The following is a 20,215-nucleotide window of genomic DNA, read 5'->3' as shown; positions in this document are numbered from 1 at the left end:
AGGAAGGTGATGGAAATTAAATGCAGATGGAATCAGTAGATTGAATGTCCTTAGAGCCTAAAGGATTGTTAGAGTTGGAGTAACTATAGTGAGTGAACTGGAAAGGTAAGAGACAGTGATTGGAGAATGAGATATTTGGAATTAGGATTATAGAAGATTGACAGTTATTGGTAATGACAGGGTAAAAAATATAACCATGGGAATGAGAGGCTGATGTAGGATGGAATTCAAGATAACAGAGAAGAGGAGGTCTGGTAACTGGGAGAGCAATATGTTATAACTATTATTTATATAGTTATTGCAATTACCAAGAATTATGGCAAGAATGGTATTGGAGGGATCCCTGGGTGGCGCAGCGGTTTGGCGCCTGCCTTTGGCCCAGGGCACGATCCTGGAGACCCCGGATCGAATCCCACCGGGCTCCCGGTGCATGGAGCCTGCTTCTCCCTCTGCCTGTGTCTCTGCCTCTCTCTCTCTCTCTATGTGACTATCATAAATAAATAAAAAAAAAATTAAAAAAAAAAAAAAAAGAATGGTATTGGAGAGAATAACAATAGTTTGCTAGGAACCACAGTCTTTAAGGAATAAATGTAAATAATAGGCTGCAAGTTCAAGTCCCAGTAGTAGATGGGGAGTGAGAGAAAAAACAGCTCCATTTGCTAGGGCTGCAGAGGGTACATTGTCTGGGACTGCCAGATTTCACTTAGAGCAAGAAGGCAAGGGTGAGATTCACAGAAGAGATTGAAGATACAGAGATTTGCTAATCTTGAGATCCAAAGGGTACAGTGGAAAAAGTCAGGAGATGAAGAGGGGAGAGAGATGAGAATCAGAAAATACATTGTACAGAGCCACAAAGGAGTAAAGTCTGGGAGATGAGGAATGGCCTAGGAGTTCTGGGGTGGGAGTGAGTGCCGCAGCTAATGATATTCTCAATTGAGAAGGAGGTGGTCTTTTCTAATTGTTTGTAGTAAGATTATTCACATTGGTTCTTCCAATGACATTTGGAATAAGATATGATTTACTGAAAAAAAAAAAGATACGATTTACTGGATTAAAAAAATCCATGTGGATAATATACATTTATTTGCAAATATTAAAAACATGCTACTTTGGAATAAGAAACATTTATGAATGTATTATAAAAACCAGACGATGCATACTTATTCTGCAAGAAAATATGTTTGGCAATACCAAAGCAGATTGGTATCTTGTTCTAAGCATTAATTTCTTTATTCAAACATAAATACTACTTTGTCCTTTTTTCTGAGAGTCATTTTGCTTCCTAATGAACATGCTGGAATTTATTTTCAGGGGAGTGGGTTGCTTCATCTGAAGGATCTATTCAGAAATAGTTGTTCCAGATTACAAATCAATTTGGAAATCCAATGGCACTTGAGGGGGAAAAAAAAATGCTGCAGTGAGCTTTTGATTTTATCTTGAAAAGCTAGTAAGTGGTGGTCAGACTTACAGTTTGTGATCATCTTTATCTAAAATAGAAAGTCTGGAATGTTTTAAAAACCAGCATTTTCATGGTATAACAGATAAACTTTGACAACATTATGCTAAGTGAAATAAGCTAGTCATAAGGGACATATATAATTCCTCTTATGAGATTCCTGGAATAGTTAAATTCATAGAGACAGAAGGTAAGATGGTGGTTGCTGGGGGAAGGAGAAAATGGGGAGTTAGTCTTTAATAGGTACAGAGTTTCAGTTGGGGAAGATGAAAAAGTTCTAGAGATGGATGGTGGTGATAGTTGCACAACAATGTGAATGTACTTTATACTTCAGAACTGTACACTTAAAAATGATTAAAATGATAAATTTTATGGTAATATTTTACCACCACAAACAAAAAAAGCTCCAGTGTTTTGAGTGTCCAGTGCCTATAAGACTACTTGCCTAAACTAGTTGACCATTCTCACATTGAATTATAAATAATGATCCCCCTTTTCCCCAATATCTTACATTTGTGTACTCCTGTATATTTAAGTAAATGTTTTGATATCTGATTCAGAACAGCCTTGAGAGGTATATAGGATTAGATAAGGAAACAGATTGTAAGAGACTTGCTCCTGGTAAGTCAGAGACAGTAGTCCGTGTCTAGTTCAATGTGGTCTCGTTCCAGAACCTTCCTAGCCATAAATGAGGGGGTTTAAACCTTAAAAGTGGGGGGCTTTCTCTGAAGCAGTATGTTTCCTCAGCAGAGACCCCCGTCCCTTTATTAGAGCTTAGAGGCAGAACAGTTGAGATCTACACTCCTCTAACTTGCACATTCTGCCTGGTTTGTATTCAGATCTTCGACAGAGCATCTGGACAAAGTAAGGAGACTGATCACACCATCTGCAGTTTGAATGATTAAATTCTCTATGCCCATCTTTCTTTTTTGCCCCTAAAGGGAATTAATTAGTTTTTCAAATATTCAAAATATAATAGGATCAAAAGTAAATAAAGAGATTTACAATGAAGGGAAAAATAAGGAAAGCAGAATAAATGAAACTAAGGTAAATTTAGTACCGTAAATTCCTGCTTATTGCTAAGATTTGGTAGCAAATTCAACTCTGAGCTTCCTAGTGGCCAAAGCAAGGTCTAGTTCAAGGTTCAGAGTGCCTGTCATTCATTCATTTATTCTTTCAACTGGTAGTTTAAGAAGACACACATATATCTCTGGTTTTAGTATCTGAAGAAAATAGAGCTCATCTTAGACAATAGATGACATTAGTGCTTGCCACCATAAACTTGATAGTAGGCTCTGTGTCTGGTTTATTTCTATTTAGCTTATACCTGACACCAGTAATTGGCTCAGAGTGAATACTTATTATGGACTTCCTGAATGAATAAGAAATTACTGCTTTTTTAAGGATCTGATGTAAAACTTGGACAATTAGAGTTATTTTGATGTTCAGCAAATACTGAATACCTGTAATGTATACTCGGTCCTGTGCTGGGCTCTTTGGGAAATAAAGACATGAATAAATTATGGATTTATGTTCAAAGAGTATTTTTTATTTTATTATTTATTTATTCATTTATTTTTAAGATTTTATTTATTTATTCATTCGTGAAAGACACACAGAGAGAGGCAGAGACACATGCAGAGGGAGAAGCAGGCTCCATGCCGGGAGCCTGACATGGGACTCGATCCCAGGTCTCCAGGATCTCGCCCTGGGCTAAAGGCAGGCGCCAAACCAGTGAGCCACCCAGGGATCCCAAGGAGCATTTTTTAAAAGCTGATGATACAAAGTACTATGTGAGAATATAAAATGCTTTGTGAGGACTATGGGAGCTCAAAGGAGAGAGTTCATCATAGGCCGGCTGTTCAGTTTCCCCATTGGTAAAAAGGGAATAATTATTTACTTCATAGGGTTGTTATGAAAATTAAAAGAGTTAACATATGTAAAGCTCTAAGAAGGATACCAGGCTATTAGGAAGCATTCTATAAATATTAGCCAATAATAATATTTAGGAAAGACACCCTGGAGAAGGGGGTGCATGGAGTTAGGTTCTTTAGATCCTTATGCTTGTCTCTACCAAAGCATCTGAATGTCCTTATATGACTCAACATTTCCCTACTCTGCTAGCTCCAAGGTCCTTTAGGGTATGTAACATAATAATGTTGGTACTGGGCCTGGTATAACATAAATACCTGTTGAAGGTTTGTTGACTGAAGAAAGGAAGCAAGCAAGCATACTAGGGGCCAAGCAGGCTTGCTCCTTTAATGACTGAGAAGGTTCTAAAGACATGCTTTCTGGAAGCCCTACGTGGCTCTGAATTATATCTGACAGCATATTCTGCTGACCTGTTATTCTTCCTCCATGTTCCTTCATTCCTTACTTGCCTTTATATCCTTGTTGGACTACTGCTGAGCTAATGGTTGGTGGGTAGTTAGTTCACAGCAACCATCATCTCAGATCATATTGATTCCAGGTGTTCATTGTACATCTTTGCCTCTGCTTGTTCAAAAATGAAGGCCACTTAGGGGCACCTGGGTGGCTCAGTCAGTTAAACATCTGCCTTCACCTTAGGTCATGATCCCAAGGTCCTAGGATTGAGCCTCACATTGGGCTCCCTGCTCAGTGAGGAATCTACTTCTCCATCTGCCTCCTCCCGACCCCCACTCGTGTGTGCATGCTCTCTCTCTTGCTCTCTCTCTCTCTCATAAATACATACATACAATCTTTAGAAAAAAATGAATGCTATCTTTCAGTGCTTACTTTGAAACCCCTTATTTTCTCCTCATTGAGCCCTGCATACAGAAAGTTTCTAAATCCTATAAGTTATGACTCAAAATAATTTCTATGTTCTTTCTTTCCTTTGTATTTCCATTCTTTCTAGTTGAAACCTTTCTTTTCTACCAATGCATCCTCCATCTTCTTATGAAATATCATTCTAAAACACAAATATGGTATGTCACTTTGTTCTTTTTACTTTAAATCTTTCATGGCTCCCTATTCATCTTCACAGCAGTTCTTTAGATTAAATGGTAGTATTTCCAGGTCATAGATGAGATAATTGCCTTCCTGTAGCAGATAACCTCAAGGTGAAATTAATGCTCCTCGTAGTCTTTTGAGGCTAATTACCCTTTTAAAACCTTAAACCCAGAAAGAGGACAGTCCAGAGTCCTGGGCATCCCTGTAGACATTGTGGATCCAAGCCATTGAAAACCACACGTGATGAGTAGGTTTCTCTAGATGCAGTAATGAAAAAGTCACCATTCATTGAGTGTACTCTGGCAAAACATATATTGTTTAATTTCTTCCTCCCAACATACTTTAGAGGTATGTGATAATTTTATTTTATTTTTTTCCCCATTTTTAAAAATAAATTTATTTTTTATTGGTGTTCAATTTACCAACATACAGAATAACACCCAGTGGTATGTGATAATTTAAGATATTATGTCATTGTGAAACTGTGGTATGCAGTCAGTTTGTTCAGCAAATAGTTTCTAAAAACATACTGTGTGCCTAACTTTGTGCTACATAGTAGGAATGAAACTCTAGGAAAACAAATCTTTGCTTTCATGGGCTAGGCAGGAGTTGGCAGTGTGATATTATGTTAGAGTATGATAAATACTACAGAAGCTTCCCAGTGAAAGTAGCATCTAATTGAGACCTGAAAAGAAGAGTAGGAATTATCCAGATTAAGAAAGAGGGTAGATGGTGGCGCAGCGGTTTAGTGCCGCCTGCAGCCCAGGGTGTGATCCTGGAGACCCTGGATCGAGTCCCACGTGAGGCTCTCTGCATGGAGCCTGCTTCTCCCTCTGCCTGTGTCTCTGCCTCTCTTTCTCTCTCTGCATCTCTATGAATGAATGAATAAATAAATAAATAAATAAATAAATAAATAAATAAACAAATAAATAAATCTTTAAAAAAAAAAAAAAGGAAAGAAAGAGGGTAGATTAGTGAGAACCCCTGAATGATGGAGAAGGGTGGTATTTCAAGGCACAGAGAACAGGGTGTGGAAAGACTCCGAGGCAAGAGAGTATGGCATGTTCAGGGGAACTCAAAGAAGATAAAATTTGCTGGATTATAAAGTGTGAAGGCAGGAAAAAACCATTTTGAAAGTACAGCCATTTTAGGTATCATATCTAGATTATGAAATAGCATGATGTCATGGGAAGGACTGGACTTGGGATGTGAAGACCCACATTTTAGTCCCTGGCTTTACACTGGCTATCTATGGGATCTTGAACAAATTATTTAACTTCTCTGATTCTGTTTATCAGCAAGATAGTAATTGGTAACTCTTGCACCACACCATCCCTTTTTTTTTTGTTTGCACCATCCTTTTAAGCTATAAAACTGCTACACTATGAAAGCTTGTCTTAATCCTTCTGCCAAGCAAAATGACATCCTTGCTTTGTTTTAAACACTGTTTTAATACAGCACTTTTATTATAGTAATTCTTATGTACAACTGTTTTCCCACTAAGATGAGCTCTTTTAAGGGCATAAAATGACACAAGGTAAGTCCCAAGTTCTTGTGAGGTTTAATGAATAATTGGATTCTATATTAAGGGAGATTTCCTCTGAAGTTTGTTTGCTCTTAAAAAAAATCCTTGAGAAGAAATTTTGTATTATTTGCAAGCATTTGGCTTGAGAGACAATTATGTTGTGTTTTTGATTAGCAAAAAAGTCATTTTCTTAAAGCTATTTCAGTGGGCTGAATGTTCTAGTAGTTAAAATGTGACATTTTGCAGATGAGCATATCATTTACAGGTAGGCACAAGAGGTGGTTATTGAGGTTTTGCATGAAAAGATCTTCCTGTTAACTGGAAACCTTTTTGATATTGAGATCCTCTTGGCAGATCCTAGAAATCAGAGTTCTCCATTTCACCTTTAAATGGAAACATTTTCTGAGATGAAATGATATATACATAACAGTAAAATGTGGAAATCTGATGTGCAGTTTGATTACATTTAGCAGACCGTATAAAGAAGTAGGCAGAAAAAAAAAAAAAAAAAGAAGTAGGCAGCTACTATAAAAATTGGCCTTCTTTGTGTATCATCATAGTAAAAGAATTAAAAAAAAACGGTAAAACTGAGTTTTCTTAAATTTGTTCGGTAGGAGGAAGTTAATGATATTAAGCTATTGAATTTCAATGAAGAATTTCTTTTTATTTACCCATTAATTTATTCATCTTGACTAGTCAACAAATGTTCAGTGAGCTTTATACCAGGCCCTTTTCTAGAAATTTAGTAGTGAATAAAGCAGATATGGTCCTTTGACCTCATGACGCTTCAGTTGTAGCAGGAAGAAAAGAATGAGGCCAGCAAATTACAGCTGCAATAAGTATGGATAACAGAGGTTTAGAGAACTCTGGGATCACAAAATGGCCTGTAGCCATTCCTAACCTGGCTTTTTGAGATTCTTCCTAAAAGTTATATAGACACAATTGAGAAAAGGGTCTAGGATACTAATATCTTTGCCATGGTTTCCCTCAGATTCTGTGCTCCAACCTTCACAACTACCTGACATTCTCTGAGCCTCGCTCTCTCATGGCATAATCTCATGAATGCCCTTTACTTCCCCTTCTCCTTCTGTAGACTTCTGTTATCCTTCAAAACAGATCAAATGACACATTCTTTTGAAATCTTCAATATCTCTCCCCCAATTAAATAGGATTAGGTTCAGCTACAATATTCTAAAATAACAGTGGTTTGGAAATACAGGGTTTTATTCTCTCATATGAAAGAAGTTGAGAAGTAGGTAGTGCAAGCCTGACCTGGTTGTTCCATGAAATCATCAAGGACCTAGACTCTTTCTGCAATCCTTGATTTGAGATTTCCATTCACAAGGTTACTTCATGAAAAAGAAAGCTGATGAATTCCAATCATAATGTCCTAATTCTAGCAAGAAAGAGGGAATAAGGGGAGAAAGCAGGGCACCCCTGCCAGATAACACTGTTCCCTTTAAGTAGCCTTTAACAGAAGACCTACACAATATTTCAATTATATTTTATTGAGCAGAACTAAGCCACATAGCCACACCTAACTACAAGATGGGCTGGGAATTAGAATCCTTTAACTGAGTGTTTTGCCACCTAATGGTAGTCATAGTGTTCCGTCCCCTCCCCCCACCCTTGGTTAGTTCTTTAAATTCTCAGCACTCTGTGTAAGAACAGTCCTATATTGCTATTGTCAATTTCCATCTTTCTTTCACGTAAATACCCCAGGGATAGAAATTGTGTCCTGTTATCTCTGAATCTGTAACACTTTGCAGAGTCTGGCACAGGAAGTATCTTCATGTGTATAAAATGGAGGTGTTGAACTAAATGACAATTACTTTTAGCTTATAAAATATCTGTAACTATTTCTTGAACCACCAATTCATATTTTTAAACAGCTTTATTGAGATATATATGATAAATTTCACTTTTTTTTTTCTAAGATTTTATTTATTTATTCATGAGAGACACAGAGAAAGAGAATCAGAGACACACAGGCAGAGGGAGAAGCAGGCTCCATGCAGGGAGCCCGACGTGGGACTCGATCCCCGGTCTCCAGGACCAGGCCCTGGGCTGAAGGCGGCGCTAAACGGCTGAGCCATCCGGGCTGCCCGATAAATTTCACTCTTAAATATACAAATTCAGTGCTTTTAGTAAATTTACAGAGTTGTGCAACTATCACCAAAATTCAGGTGTAGGCCATTTTTATTACCCCAAAGAGATTCCTTGCTCCCGTGTGCTGTCTATCCCATTCCTACTCCAAGTCCCAGGGAACCAAATATCTACTGTCTGCCTCATATAATTTGCCTTTTCTGAACATATCATATAAATAGAATAATACAGTGTGTGGTCTTTTGCTCTGGCTGTTTTTACTTGGCATAATATTTTCAAAGTTAATTCATATTATGATATATATCATTGTTTTTTTTTAATTGCTGATATTGTTGAAATTTATATTAAATTTTAAATTTTTAAGTTTATTTTATTTTTTTAAACATTTTTTAAAATTTTTATTTATTTATGATAGTCACAGAGAGAGAGAGAGAGAGAGGGGCAGAGACATAGGCAGAGGGAGAAGCAGGCTCCATGCACCGAGAGCCCGATGTGGGATTCGATCCCGGGTCTCCAGGATCGCGCCCTGGGCCAAAGGCAGGCTCTAACCCGCTGCGCCACCCAGGGATCCCTTATATTAAATTTTAAAAGTTATTTTCTTTGTTTTGGGATTAAATATATTAATTTATTACAAATTATTGTATTTATTGTAATCCACATAGGGTCTACTTCAGATACAAACTAAATTAATTTCAGTAAAATAGAAAAACTTTGTTCTGATAAAATTCCATTCCCCCTCTCCTTTACTTGGGCTCTTGGTTTTTGTTTTTAAGATTTTATTTATTATTGGGGGGAGGGGCAGAGAGAGAGAGAGAGAGAGAGAGAGAATCTCTAGCAGACTCCATACTGAGCATAGAGCCAGACATGAGGCTCCATCCAACAACCCTGAGACCATGACCTGAGCTGAAACCATGAGTTGGATGCTTAACCAGCTGAGCCACCCAGACATCACTGGGCTCTTGTTTTTATATAAATTAATAATTATATATGTGCAACAATAATGGTTTTTTTTTTTTAATTTTTGAAGATCTTATTTAGACACAGAGAGACACAGAGAGAGAGAGGCAGAGACAGAAGCAGGCTCTCCGCGGAAAGCCTGATGTGGGGCTCCATCCCAGGACCCCAGGATCATGACCCAAGCCAAAGGCAGATGCTCAACCACTGAGCCACCCAGATGACCCTGTGCAACAATATGATTTTCAACTTACTGTTTTATATAGCTGTCTTTTAAATCTATTAGGATAAAAATACTTATACTTTTATATTCACCTACATAATCACCTTTCTGGTGCTCTTTATTTCTTCACATGGGTTTGAATTACTCTCTAGTGCTGTTTCCTTTCAGCCTGATAGTTTTAGGTATTCCTCCTACCTCCCCCCCAGTATTTCCTAAGTATTTTTTGAAAGGCAGGTATCTCAGTCATTATTTATGTGGGAATGTCTTTGTTTTAGCCTTCAGTTTTGAATGATAGCTTTACTGGAATTATAAGTTTTTAAGGAGAATATGTTATTTTTATTTCTATTTATTTTAAGTAAAATTGACATACAGCATTACATTCATTTTAAGTATACAACTTAGTGATTTGATAAGTTTATACATTACACTGTGTTCACAAGTATAGTTACCATCTGTCCAGTTACATTGCTATGACAAGTTCACTGACTATATTCTTTATGCTCTGCTTTTTTATTCCCATGACTTACTCATTTCATAACTGGAGGCCTGTATCTCCCTCTGCTCTTCACGTCTGTTGTGCCACCCTCCCATCCTAGACCCCTCTGGCAACCATCAGTTTGTTCTCTGTATTTATAGTTCTAATTCTGCTTTTTGTTTATTCATTTTTTATAGATTCCATTTATAAATGGAATCATGGTATTTGCCTTTCTAGTCTGACTTAATTTCACTTAGCATAATACCTTATAGGTCCATCCATGTTTTCTTAAATGACATCATCTCACCCTTTTTTATGGCTGTGTAATGCTCTGTTATGTTTATTCTCTTGTTTGTATGTATATATGTTTTCCTTGTGCATTTGTCTTTTGAAGGACACTTAGGTTGCTTCCATGTCTTGGCTATTGTAAATAATGCTGCAATAAACATAGGGGTGCATATATCTTTTTCAGTTTCTGTTTTCATAATGTCCATTAGTGGGATTATTAGGTCATATGGTATTTCTAATTTAATTTTTTTTTCTAATTTAATTTTTTGAGGAAACTCCATACTGTTTTCCACAGTGGCTGTACCAGTTTACGATTCTACCAACAGTGCACAAAGCTTCTTTTTTCTCCACATTCTTTCTTTGTTGCATTTTGTCTTTTTTTTCCTTTTTAAGATTTTATTTATTTATTCATGAGAAAGACAGAGAGAGAGAGAGGTAGAGACAGAGAGAAGCAGGCTCCATGCAGGGAGCCCAATGTGGGACTCGATCCCGGGACTCCAGGATCACGCCCTGGGCCAAAGGTAGGTGCCAAACCGCTGAGCCACCCAGGCGTCCCAGTTTCTTGTCTTCTTAATTTCACCATTCTAACAGACATGAGACGATATCTCTTTGTGGTTTTGATTTGCCTTTCCCTGATGATGAGTGATGTTGAGCATTTTTTCATATGTCTGCTGGCCATCTGTATGTCTTCTTTAGGAAAATGTTTATTGAGGTCCTTTGCCCATTTTTTAGTCAGACTGCTTTTTTTGTTGTGGTAGTGGGCATTTTGGTTTTTTTTTTTTTTTTAGTGTTGAGTTATATAAGTTCTTTATATATTTTGGATATCAGCCTCTTATCAGATACATCATCTGCAAGTATCTTTTCCCATTCAGTAGGTTGTCTTTTTGTTTTGTTGATAGTTTTCTTCACTGTGCAAAGCGTTTTATTTTGATATAGTCCCAATATTTTTGCTTTTGTTTCTCTTGCCTTAGGAAATATATCTAGAAAAATGTTGCTATGGCTGATGTTAGAGAAATTGTTGCCTGTGTTCTCTTCTAGGATTTTTATGGTTTCAGGTCCCATGCTTAGATCTTTAACCTGTTTTGAGTTTATTTTTGTGTATAGTGTTAGAAAGTAGTCCAGGTTCATTCTTTTACATGTAGCTGTCCAGTTTTCCCAGCACCATTTATTGAAAAGACTGTCTTTTCCCCATTGTGTGTTCTTGCCTCCTTTGTCATAGATGGACTATATAAATGTGGTTTTATTTCTGGGGTCTCTGTTCCATTGATCTGTGTGTCTGGTTTTCTTTCTTTCTTTCTTTCTTTCTTTTCTTTCTTTTCTTTCTTTTTCTTTCTTTTTTTCTTTTCTTTCTTTTCTTTTTCTTTCTTTTCTTTCTTTATTTTTTTTTTTTTTTTGCCAATACCATATTGTTGTGATTACTACAGGGTTTTTTTTTTTTTTTTTAAGATTTTATTTATTTATTCATGAGACACAGAGAGCGAGAGAGGCAGAAACATAGGCAGAGGGAGAAGCAGGGTTCATGCAGGGAGCCTGATGTGGGACTTGATTCCAGGACTCCAGGATCATGTCCTGAGCCGAAGGCATATGCTTAACTGCTAAGCCACCCAGGCGTCCCTATAGCTTTGTAGTATATCTTGAAATCTGGAATTGTGATACCTCCAGCTTTGTTCTTTCTCAGAATTGCTTTGGCTGTTTAGGCTTTTCTGTGGTTCCAAGAGGGTTATAAATCTTGGTTAATATGTTTGCTTTTTTTTCTTTCAGCACATTTTATATATCATTCTTCTGCCTCTAGCTTTCTACTATTTCTTATGAGAAGTGAGCTGTTAATCTTGTTCCCTTTTATCTGATAAATTGTTTTCTCTTGCTACTTAAAAAAATTCTCTTTGGTTTTCCACAGTTTTTACAACAATGTATGCAGGTATAGATATTTTTTGTGTTTAGCCAACTTGGAATTCATTACCTATTTTAGATATGTAGTTTAATGTATGTTTTTAAAATAAAATTTGGAAAGCTTTTGGCCATTATGTCTTCAAATATTTTTTCTGCTCATATTTTTTTCCTCTTTCTGGAACTCCCATTACTTATATATTGCTCTGATAGATAGCTTCCCACAGGCCACTCTAATTTCTTTTTGTCAGATTGCATAATTTGTATTGATCTTTCAGTTTGATGATTTTTTTCTTCTGCCAGCTCAGATTTGTTATTGAGTTCCTCTTGAATGTTTCATCTCAGAATACAATTTCCATTTTTTAAAAAATTTTTGTAACTTCCGTATATTGACATTCTCTATTTGATGGATTATTATCATCATACTTTCACTTAGTTCTTTGAGTATAGGTTCCCTTGATTCTTTTTAGCATTATTTATAACACCTGTTTTGAAATATTTCTCTGCTGATTTCAACATCTGGGCCCCCTTAGTCAGTATTTATAATCGTCTTTTCTTTTCCTGGTAAGTGGGGCACTCTTCTCTATTTCTTTGCATGATCCATGATTTTTTTTTAAAGATTTTATTTATTTATTCATGAGAGAGAGAGAGAGAGGCAGAGACACAGGCAGAGGGAGAAGCAGGCTCTACCTGGGGAGCACAACGCGGGACTCGATCCCGGATCTCCAGGATCATGCGCCCTGGGCCGAAGGCAGCACTAAAGTGCTGAGCCACCCGGGCTGCCCTGATTCATTTTTTTGTATGTTTGTTGAAAACTACATGTTTTAGATAATATATTGTGGCAACTCTTAATTCAGATTCTTCTCATGGAGGTTGGATATTGTTGCTGGGTGTTTTTGTTTATTTACACTGTTCTACAGTCTGTCTCTTGCAGTGTGTGACTCCTGATGTCTTTTTTTTTTTTTTTTTAAAGCATGAATGCTTAATTATTTAACATGAAAGTTTTTTCTGGTCATATTTTTTAAATTATTGTTTTAATTTTTAAACCTGGCTTCTTAAAGTCACTCTGGGTCATTGTAGATTAGTGGTCAGTGATTGACTTAAACCCTAGGCCAGGAAATCTTCTGCCCTGATGGATCTGTTTGTCATTTGGAGAATGCATTCAGAGTTCAGTCAATTTAAAATTCTGCTTCAGCCTTTACTTTTAGTGTGTTCAAGGCCTCACATTCACATAGAGTCAGTAGATAGCTAGGACCTTCTCCGGTTTCTCCTTAGCAGTTGTGAAATCTTAACCGTCAGGGATACCATAGTGGGTCTTATCAAGACACATTATGGCTGTTTTGTTCTCTAGTATTCCCTTTTAAATTTCTGGTTTATATGCTCTGTTGCCTGCTCTAACTAGTATTCTGACCTGAATCTAGCTACAGTAGTGGCCTTCCTGGATTGTTTACTATTGTTCCCCAGATTGTCCCTCTATTGTTTTTGACAATGATGCTGGGCAATATCCAGAGCTGATTCTCTATGCTCAGCTTCAGATTAAATCAGCCCACTCTGGCACCAGTTGTCCTCTTGACCTGCCCTGGCCTGCCCTGATGGAATTATTCCCAGGGAGCTGGGGGTTGGGAGATAGGGGCAGCCCTAGGTTAAAACACCACAGATTTTTGCTGTTCTTAGTATGGTTCAGTAATTTTTCTTTTTCTTTTATTTTTTAAGTAGATTCCACACCTAGTGTGGGGCCCAGTGTGGGCCTTGACCTCACTACCCTGAGATCAAGACCTGAGCTGAGATCAAGAGTCAGACTCTTAACTGACTGAGCTACCCACCTGCTCCAGTTCAGTAATTTTCCTTGAATCAACGTTTCTCAATTAGCTGTATCCCTTTGGTTATTTTTCAGAGGCCTGAATTGGTTGGTTTTGACCATTTTGTCCAGTTATATTGTTGCTTTTTGGGGAGAGGGTTTGCCAGGCATTTTAAGCATTCCAGAATTTCTGTCTCCTTGTATATTTTTTGGTATCTTAATTTTTGTTGAACTTTAGAAGTTCCCCAGCTAGACCATAACTTCCTTTGGGCAGACACCATCCCTGTTTTCTGTACAGTATCCATCCAATGTGAATTAAACCTTTGAGCTTTCATTTCTTTATCTGTCAAATGAAATTAAGAATCCTTGCATTGCTTACCTCAAAGGACCAAGTAAAATAGTGGTTAAAAATTTTGTAAAGTAAAAAAAAAAAAAAAAAAAAAAAATTTGTAAAGTATAAACACTTTGTAAATGGTAAAATTCTTTAAAAGTTTTAAAATAGTTTGCAAGCTGCAATAATAATTCTTAACACTGCAACCTGCTGTGCATATAGTAGTACTTCCAAGTATTCATCTTGAATACATAGGCTTTTTTTTTCCTTGTCATTTTATGCTCATAGGTTTTGCTGTTGGTTTGAAAGAAATATTCACATGTTTTTTGAGTGCAGCAGCAGGCCACTTGCAGAACAGTCTGGGAATGAAAGCTCCACCAGAAGGAAAGTTTTCTTTCCCTCTCTCACACGTTGTTCCATTGCCTGGCTCACCACTGCTGGTTCTGCAGTTAGAGAGGTGAGCTATCAATTGAAGCTTCTGTGAACACTGGAGAGATGTGGAGTCAGGTAGTTCTCTGAGATACGCCAAGAAGTGCCAAACACTTTGAAACTTTTTTTAAAGTTGTCTTTTGGAGAAGCATGAAGGATAGTTCATTATTTATTCCACTACTATGTATTTAGTGTCTTTTATGTGTGAGGTACTGTATTCTGGGTACTGGGGATACAAGACAAAGAGAATCCTTGTTCTTGTTGAACTTACTCTAATGGAGAGAATAAATAAATAGGCAAGAAAATATATCAGGTTGTGATAGGTGTAAGTAGAAAAGGTAAAGTAGGATGAGAGGGACATGGAATAACATTTGGAGGAACTGTTTTAGGTAGATTGGTTAAGTTAGTAAGGAAGTCATTTCTGGTAAGGTGACATTTGAGCAGAGACCTGAATGATGTGAGGGAATATAGTCATTTGGATATCTGAGGGAAGGGCTTTCTGGGTGTGGAGAAGAGCAAATGCAAAGATGCTGAGATGTAAGCATGCATGGTATGTTCAGGAAACAAGGAGATCATTGTGATTTGAGTGGAGAAAGCAAGGGGATAATGGTAGGAGTTGTAATCAGAGATGTGGGCATGTGAGGTCAGATCACATAATAATGCCTTGTAGACTTTTATAAGGACTTTGGATTTTATTCTGAATAAAATGAGAAGCTATTGCAGAGTTGTGTTTGCTGGCACAAGAAATAGATTTGCTGTGGTTCAGCCCCAGAAAGCAGAGGAACTCCGTCCTTGGCTCAGGAGAGAGAGGAAGGCAGGCTGTGCACAATGGGCATGTATCTTAAGAAGTGAAATCAAGTTGGATGGGTAGTATATATGATAGCTGAGGTTGTAGAAGTCAGGCAGGCAGTACTTTTATTCTCTTGTAATTGACCATGTATGCCCAGCAGGGGCTCAGAAGATAGATATGAACTGCCTCCCTGGTGAGATCTATCAGGATCCAAGCGTAGCATAAGGCACCCTGAGTTAAAGGGAAGGATTCAGGGCCTGACATTCCAGAGGAGAATCTAGTGCTGGGTTTGGGAGACTGGGAAATTCATCTAGCATGGTGGAAATAGCTTGGACATTGGAATCAGACAGACCTGGCTATGAAACAAATTTTCTCAATTCTTAGTAATGATTTGGATAGTTTGCTTTATTTCTCTGGACTTAAGTTTATTTACCTATCATATAGATTACTGTTACCTTAAAAGACTCGTAAGGACTTAATAAGTCCCTAGCACAGTACCTATCACATGGTGGATGTTCAATAAATGGTAGCTGTCTGTAATAAAGACAATATTTATAATAGTGGTAATGGTTAACCCCTACAGAATGCTCAGTGTGTATCAACCATTGTAAGCAGAATTCTTAGGTGTCTCAAATTTAAGTCCAAACCCAAATTTCTGTTTTTTACTAAAAAAAAAAAAAAATGCTTCTTTCATAGTTCTTATCCTAGTAAGTGATATTTTTATTATTCCAGTTTCTCAAGTTAGCTTTACAGTCACCCTTGATGTCCTTCTTCTCATACTCCATATTCAGTCGATTAGTAATTTTTGTCAGCCTAATCTTCAGAATATATCCAAAATATGACTGCTTTCCACCACCACTATCACCACTGCTGCCATCCTATCTGAAGCCACCGTTATCTTTTATCTGGATTATTTCAAATAGCTTCCTAACTGATCTCTCTTCTTGAACTCTTGCCCTCATGCCAAATGATCTCAGCTCAACAGTCAAAGTAATCTTTTTTTTTTTAAGATTTTAATTTATTTATTCTTTTTTTTAAAATTTTTTATTTATTTATGATAGTCACACAGAGAGAGAGGCAGAGACACAGGCAGAGGGAGAAGCAGGCTCCATGCACCGGGAGCCCGATGTGGGATTCGATCCCGGGTCTCCAGGATCGCGCCCTGGGCCAAAGACAGGCGCCAAACCGCTGCGCCACCCAGGGATCCCAGACACACACAGAGAGACAGAGAGAGAGAAGCAGGAGAAGGGAGAAGCAGGCCCCATGCAGGAAGTCCGATGTGGGACTCAATCCCGGGACTCCAGGGTCATGCCCTGAGCCAAAGGCAGATGCTCAACCACTGAGCCACCCAGGCGTCCCCAGTCAAAGTAATCTTATAATAAAGTCAAATCATGTCACCCTTTTGCTCAAAATACTCTAGGGGCTTATCTCATTTTTTTTTTTTAAGGTTTAGTTTATTTATTGATGAGAGACACACAGAGACAGAGAGGGGGAGAGAGAGAGAGAGAGAGGCAGAGACACAGGCAGAGGGAGAAGCAGGCTCCATGCAGGGAGCCTGATGTGGGACTCCATCCCAGGACTCCAGGATCACACCCTAGGCCAAAGGCAGATGTTCAACCACTGAGCCACCCAGGCGTCCTTATCTCATTTCAAATAAAAAACAAAGTCCTTATACTGGTCTAGAGGTCTTGGCATGATTAGGCCCTTATTACCTCTCTGGTCTCACTGTCCACTCTTTTCTCTTTTATTGCTTTCCAGCGAAACTGGCATACATTCTATTTCTCAAACATAGTTCCACTTTAGGGCATTTGCATTTGCTGTTTCCTCTACTTGGACAGTTTCCTCTCAGCTGTATGGCTTGCCACTTCAACTTTATTGCTTAAATGTCACTCAATAATAACTCAAATATATTTTCTCTAGCCATTTAAAAAATTGCACTCTTGGGGTGTCTGGGTGGCTCAGTCAGTTGAGCATCTGATTTTGGCTGGGGTCATAAAACAGGGTCCTGGGATCAAGCCCTGGGTAAGGCTTCCCACTTGGCAGGAGGCCTGCTTCTCCCTTTCCCCCTGATATTTCCCCTGCTTGTGCTCTCTAACTGTCTCTCTGTTAGAGAATCTCTCCAAGATTCTCTCTTGGAATCTTTAAAAAAAATGGAAAATAATAAAATAATAATAAAATTTGCATTCTCTCCCCTTAGCACTCCCTAACTGAATTTCTCTTTTGCATTTACCACCGAGAAATTTTTCACTTTTTAGAAAATTTTGTCTCTCCCCCCTCCCTCAACTCAAATGCAGGTAGGAATATTTGTTTTTCTTGTTCACTGCTGTATCTCAATTCCTCTACAGGTTCATGTGGGACAAATGGTATTTGGGAAAGAGTCACAGGCAGTCTTCAAACTGAGCTTCAAAATCTCCTTGGGAACATAAATACATAGAGTCCTGAGCCCCATCCCAGATAGAGCATAGAGAATATTGTATACCATGTTAAGGGGTTCGGATTTTATTCCCAAAGCCTTTGAAGGGAATAACCCATCCAACCTGTGTTTTAATAAAGAATATCAGGAATGAGATAGACTGGGTTAAATTTTGGAAAATGACCTCTTGAGATTGTTGTAGTAGTTTAGACAAGAGATGATGTAACTTAAAACAGCAATGAGAAAATAGCAATGAGAAAGTTAGGGGTTTTGGGGAGTTGGTGATTGATCAGGTATGAAAGAGCAGGAGGAATGGGATGAATTCCAGGTTTTTCTCTTACGTGTTAGGTGAATGGATTGTCAGTAACTCTGAGACAGGCGATACAGGATGGAAGAATGGGCCTGGGGAAAGATGGTGAGTTTACTTTTGGGTATGATGGGTTTGAATTGCTAATGGAGTGATCAAAAAGAAATGTCCAGGAAGTAGAGTGTGTGCGGGTATGGATTTTTGACTGAGTGTTATGTTATAATAATGTGAGAAAGATGTGGATTTGGAAGTTACTAGATTTCATGTATCATGAACTAATCTGGGCAACTGCTAATCTACCTTTTGTCTCTATAGGTTTGCCTATTTTGGAAATTTCATATAAATGGGATCACATAATATGTGGCCTTTTGTGATTGGTCTCATTCACTTAATATAATGTTTTCAAGGTTCATTCATGTTGTATCAATACTTCATTTTTTTTGTTGCCAAATATTTTACTATATGGATATACCACGTTCCACTGGTTCCACATTCAACTGCTCACCAGTTGAACATTTGAGTTGTTTCCTTCTTTTGACTATTGTGAATAATGCTGCTACGAACATTCACGTGGACATACATTTTCATTTCTCTGTGGTGGATGCCTAGGAGTAGAATTTCTGGATCATACGGTAACTCTACGTTTAACTATTTGAGGAACTGACAGACTTGCCTAAAGTGGCTGTATCATTTTACATTCCCACCAGCATTGTATGAGGGTTCCAATTTCTCCACATCCTCCCCAACACTATTTGTTATCTTTCTGATTATAGCCATCTAGTGTGTGTGAAGTGGTATCTCATTTGGTTTTGATTTGCATCTTTTCATATGCTTATTGGCTATTTATATAACTTTTTTGAAGAAATGAGTGTCCAGATCCTTTGGCCATTTTTTAATTGAGTTAGTGGCCTTTTATTTTTGAGTTAAGAAAAGAGTTCTTTATATATTTTAAGTACAAATCCCCTATCCTTTCATTTGATCTTTGAGCAACACACGTTTGAACTGTGTGGATCCACTGACAGATGGATTTTTTACAGTACTATAAATGAATTTTCTCTTCCTTATGATTTTCTTAATATTTTCTTTTTCTAGCTTGCTTTGTCATAAGAATACAGTATGTAATACATACACAAAATATGTGTTAATTGAATGTTTCTGTTATTAGGCTTCTAGTCAGCAGAAGGTTCTTCGTAGTTAGGTTTTTGGGGAGTCCAAAATTACATGAGATTTTGGACTGCAGAGGAGTTCAGTGCCCCTAACCCCTGCATTGTTCAAGGGTCAGCTGTTAATGATTTGCAAATTTCTCTCATTCTGTGGGTTGTCTTTTACTTTCTTAATGGTGTCCTTTAAAGCACAAAAGTTTTTAGTTTTGATGAATCTGGTATACCAATTTTTTTTCCTTTGTTTATGCTGTTGGCATCATATTTAAGAAACCATTGCCAAATCCAGGGTTACAAAGATTTGTGCTTGTATTTTTTTTTTCCTGTTATGAGTTTTATATTTTTAGCTCTCTCATTTAGGTCTTCGATACATTTGGGGTGCTAGTCTTTTTTTTTTTAAGATTTTATTTATTTATTGATGGGAGACAAAGAGAGCAAGAGAGAACGCAGCAGAGACACAGGCAGAGGGAGAAGCAGGCTCCATGCAGGGAGCCCAACGTGGGACTCGATCCGGGTCTCCAAGATCAGGCCCTGGGCTGAAGGCGGCGCTAAACCACTGAGCCACCCGGGCTGCCCGGGGTGCTAGTCTTGACCCTGCCCTTACTTGCTTTGTGACCTTGGACTGTTCATTTGCCTTTTCTCAGCATCACTTTTTTTCATCTGTAAAGTGAAATTTGATATGTGTGTACAGGTATAGAACAACAGAAAACAGATCAGTAGTTGTCACAGGCTGGGAATCAGTGGGAGGGGATTGACTACAAAGATGAGAGAATTTGGGGGGAGGGTGATGAAAATGCTTTATATCTTACTTGTAGGGGAGTGCTTATATGACTACATCTTTCAGGGCTCAAAGAACTGCATACCCAAAAGGAATAAGTTTCACTATGTGTAAATTGTACCTCAATAAGTTGGTCTTTAAAAAAACCCAAATCTTACAACAGCTCTAAGAAGAGCTCTAATAAGAATGTATTATTATTTTACATTATAAGGCTAGAGGAAACTGAAGCTCAGGAAGGTCAGTGGACTTTGCCACCAGCCCCACACTTGGTATGTGGCAGTTCCAGGATTTGAACCTAAATCCGCCTGATCATAGAGTTTGT

The 20,215-nt window shown here is 37.9% G+C and overlaps 1 protein-coding gene across 8 annotated transcripts in view; it reads left to right on the top strand.

The window, feature by feature from the left end:
- Window positions 1-20,215, top strand: part of FAM168A (family with sequence similarity 168 member A) — a 186,436-nt gene that overhangs the window by 100,479 nt on the left and 65,742 nt on the right. Inside the window, exon 1 of one of the 8 annotated variants that reach the window (XM_077866941.1) lies at window positions 18,043-18,063. The exons of the other annotated variants lie outside the window; for them this stretch is intronic. Coding sequence (XP_077723067.1) covers window positions 18,061-18,063 — 3 coding nt within the window. The 5' untranslated portion in view covers window positions 18,043-18,060. Of the gene's footprint in view, window positions 1-18,042; window positions 18,064-20,215 lie in introns of those variants that run through there. 8 annotated transcript variants of the gene reach the window in all.

Source organism: Canis aureus, chromosome 23 (genome assembly GCF_053574225.1).
Source record: "Canis aureus isolate CA01 chromosome 23, VMU_Caureus_v.1.0, whole genome shotgun sequence".
NCBI classification, from domain to species: Eukaryota; Metazoa; Chordata; class Mammalia; order Carnivora; family Canidae; genus Canis; species Canis aureus.
The sequence above is the reverse complement of the archived record's forward strand: the minus strand, read 5'-3'. Positions and strand labels throughout refer to the sequence as shown.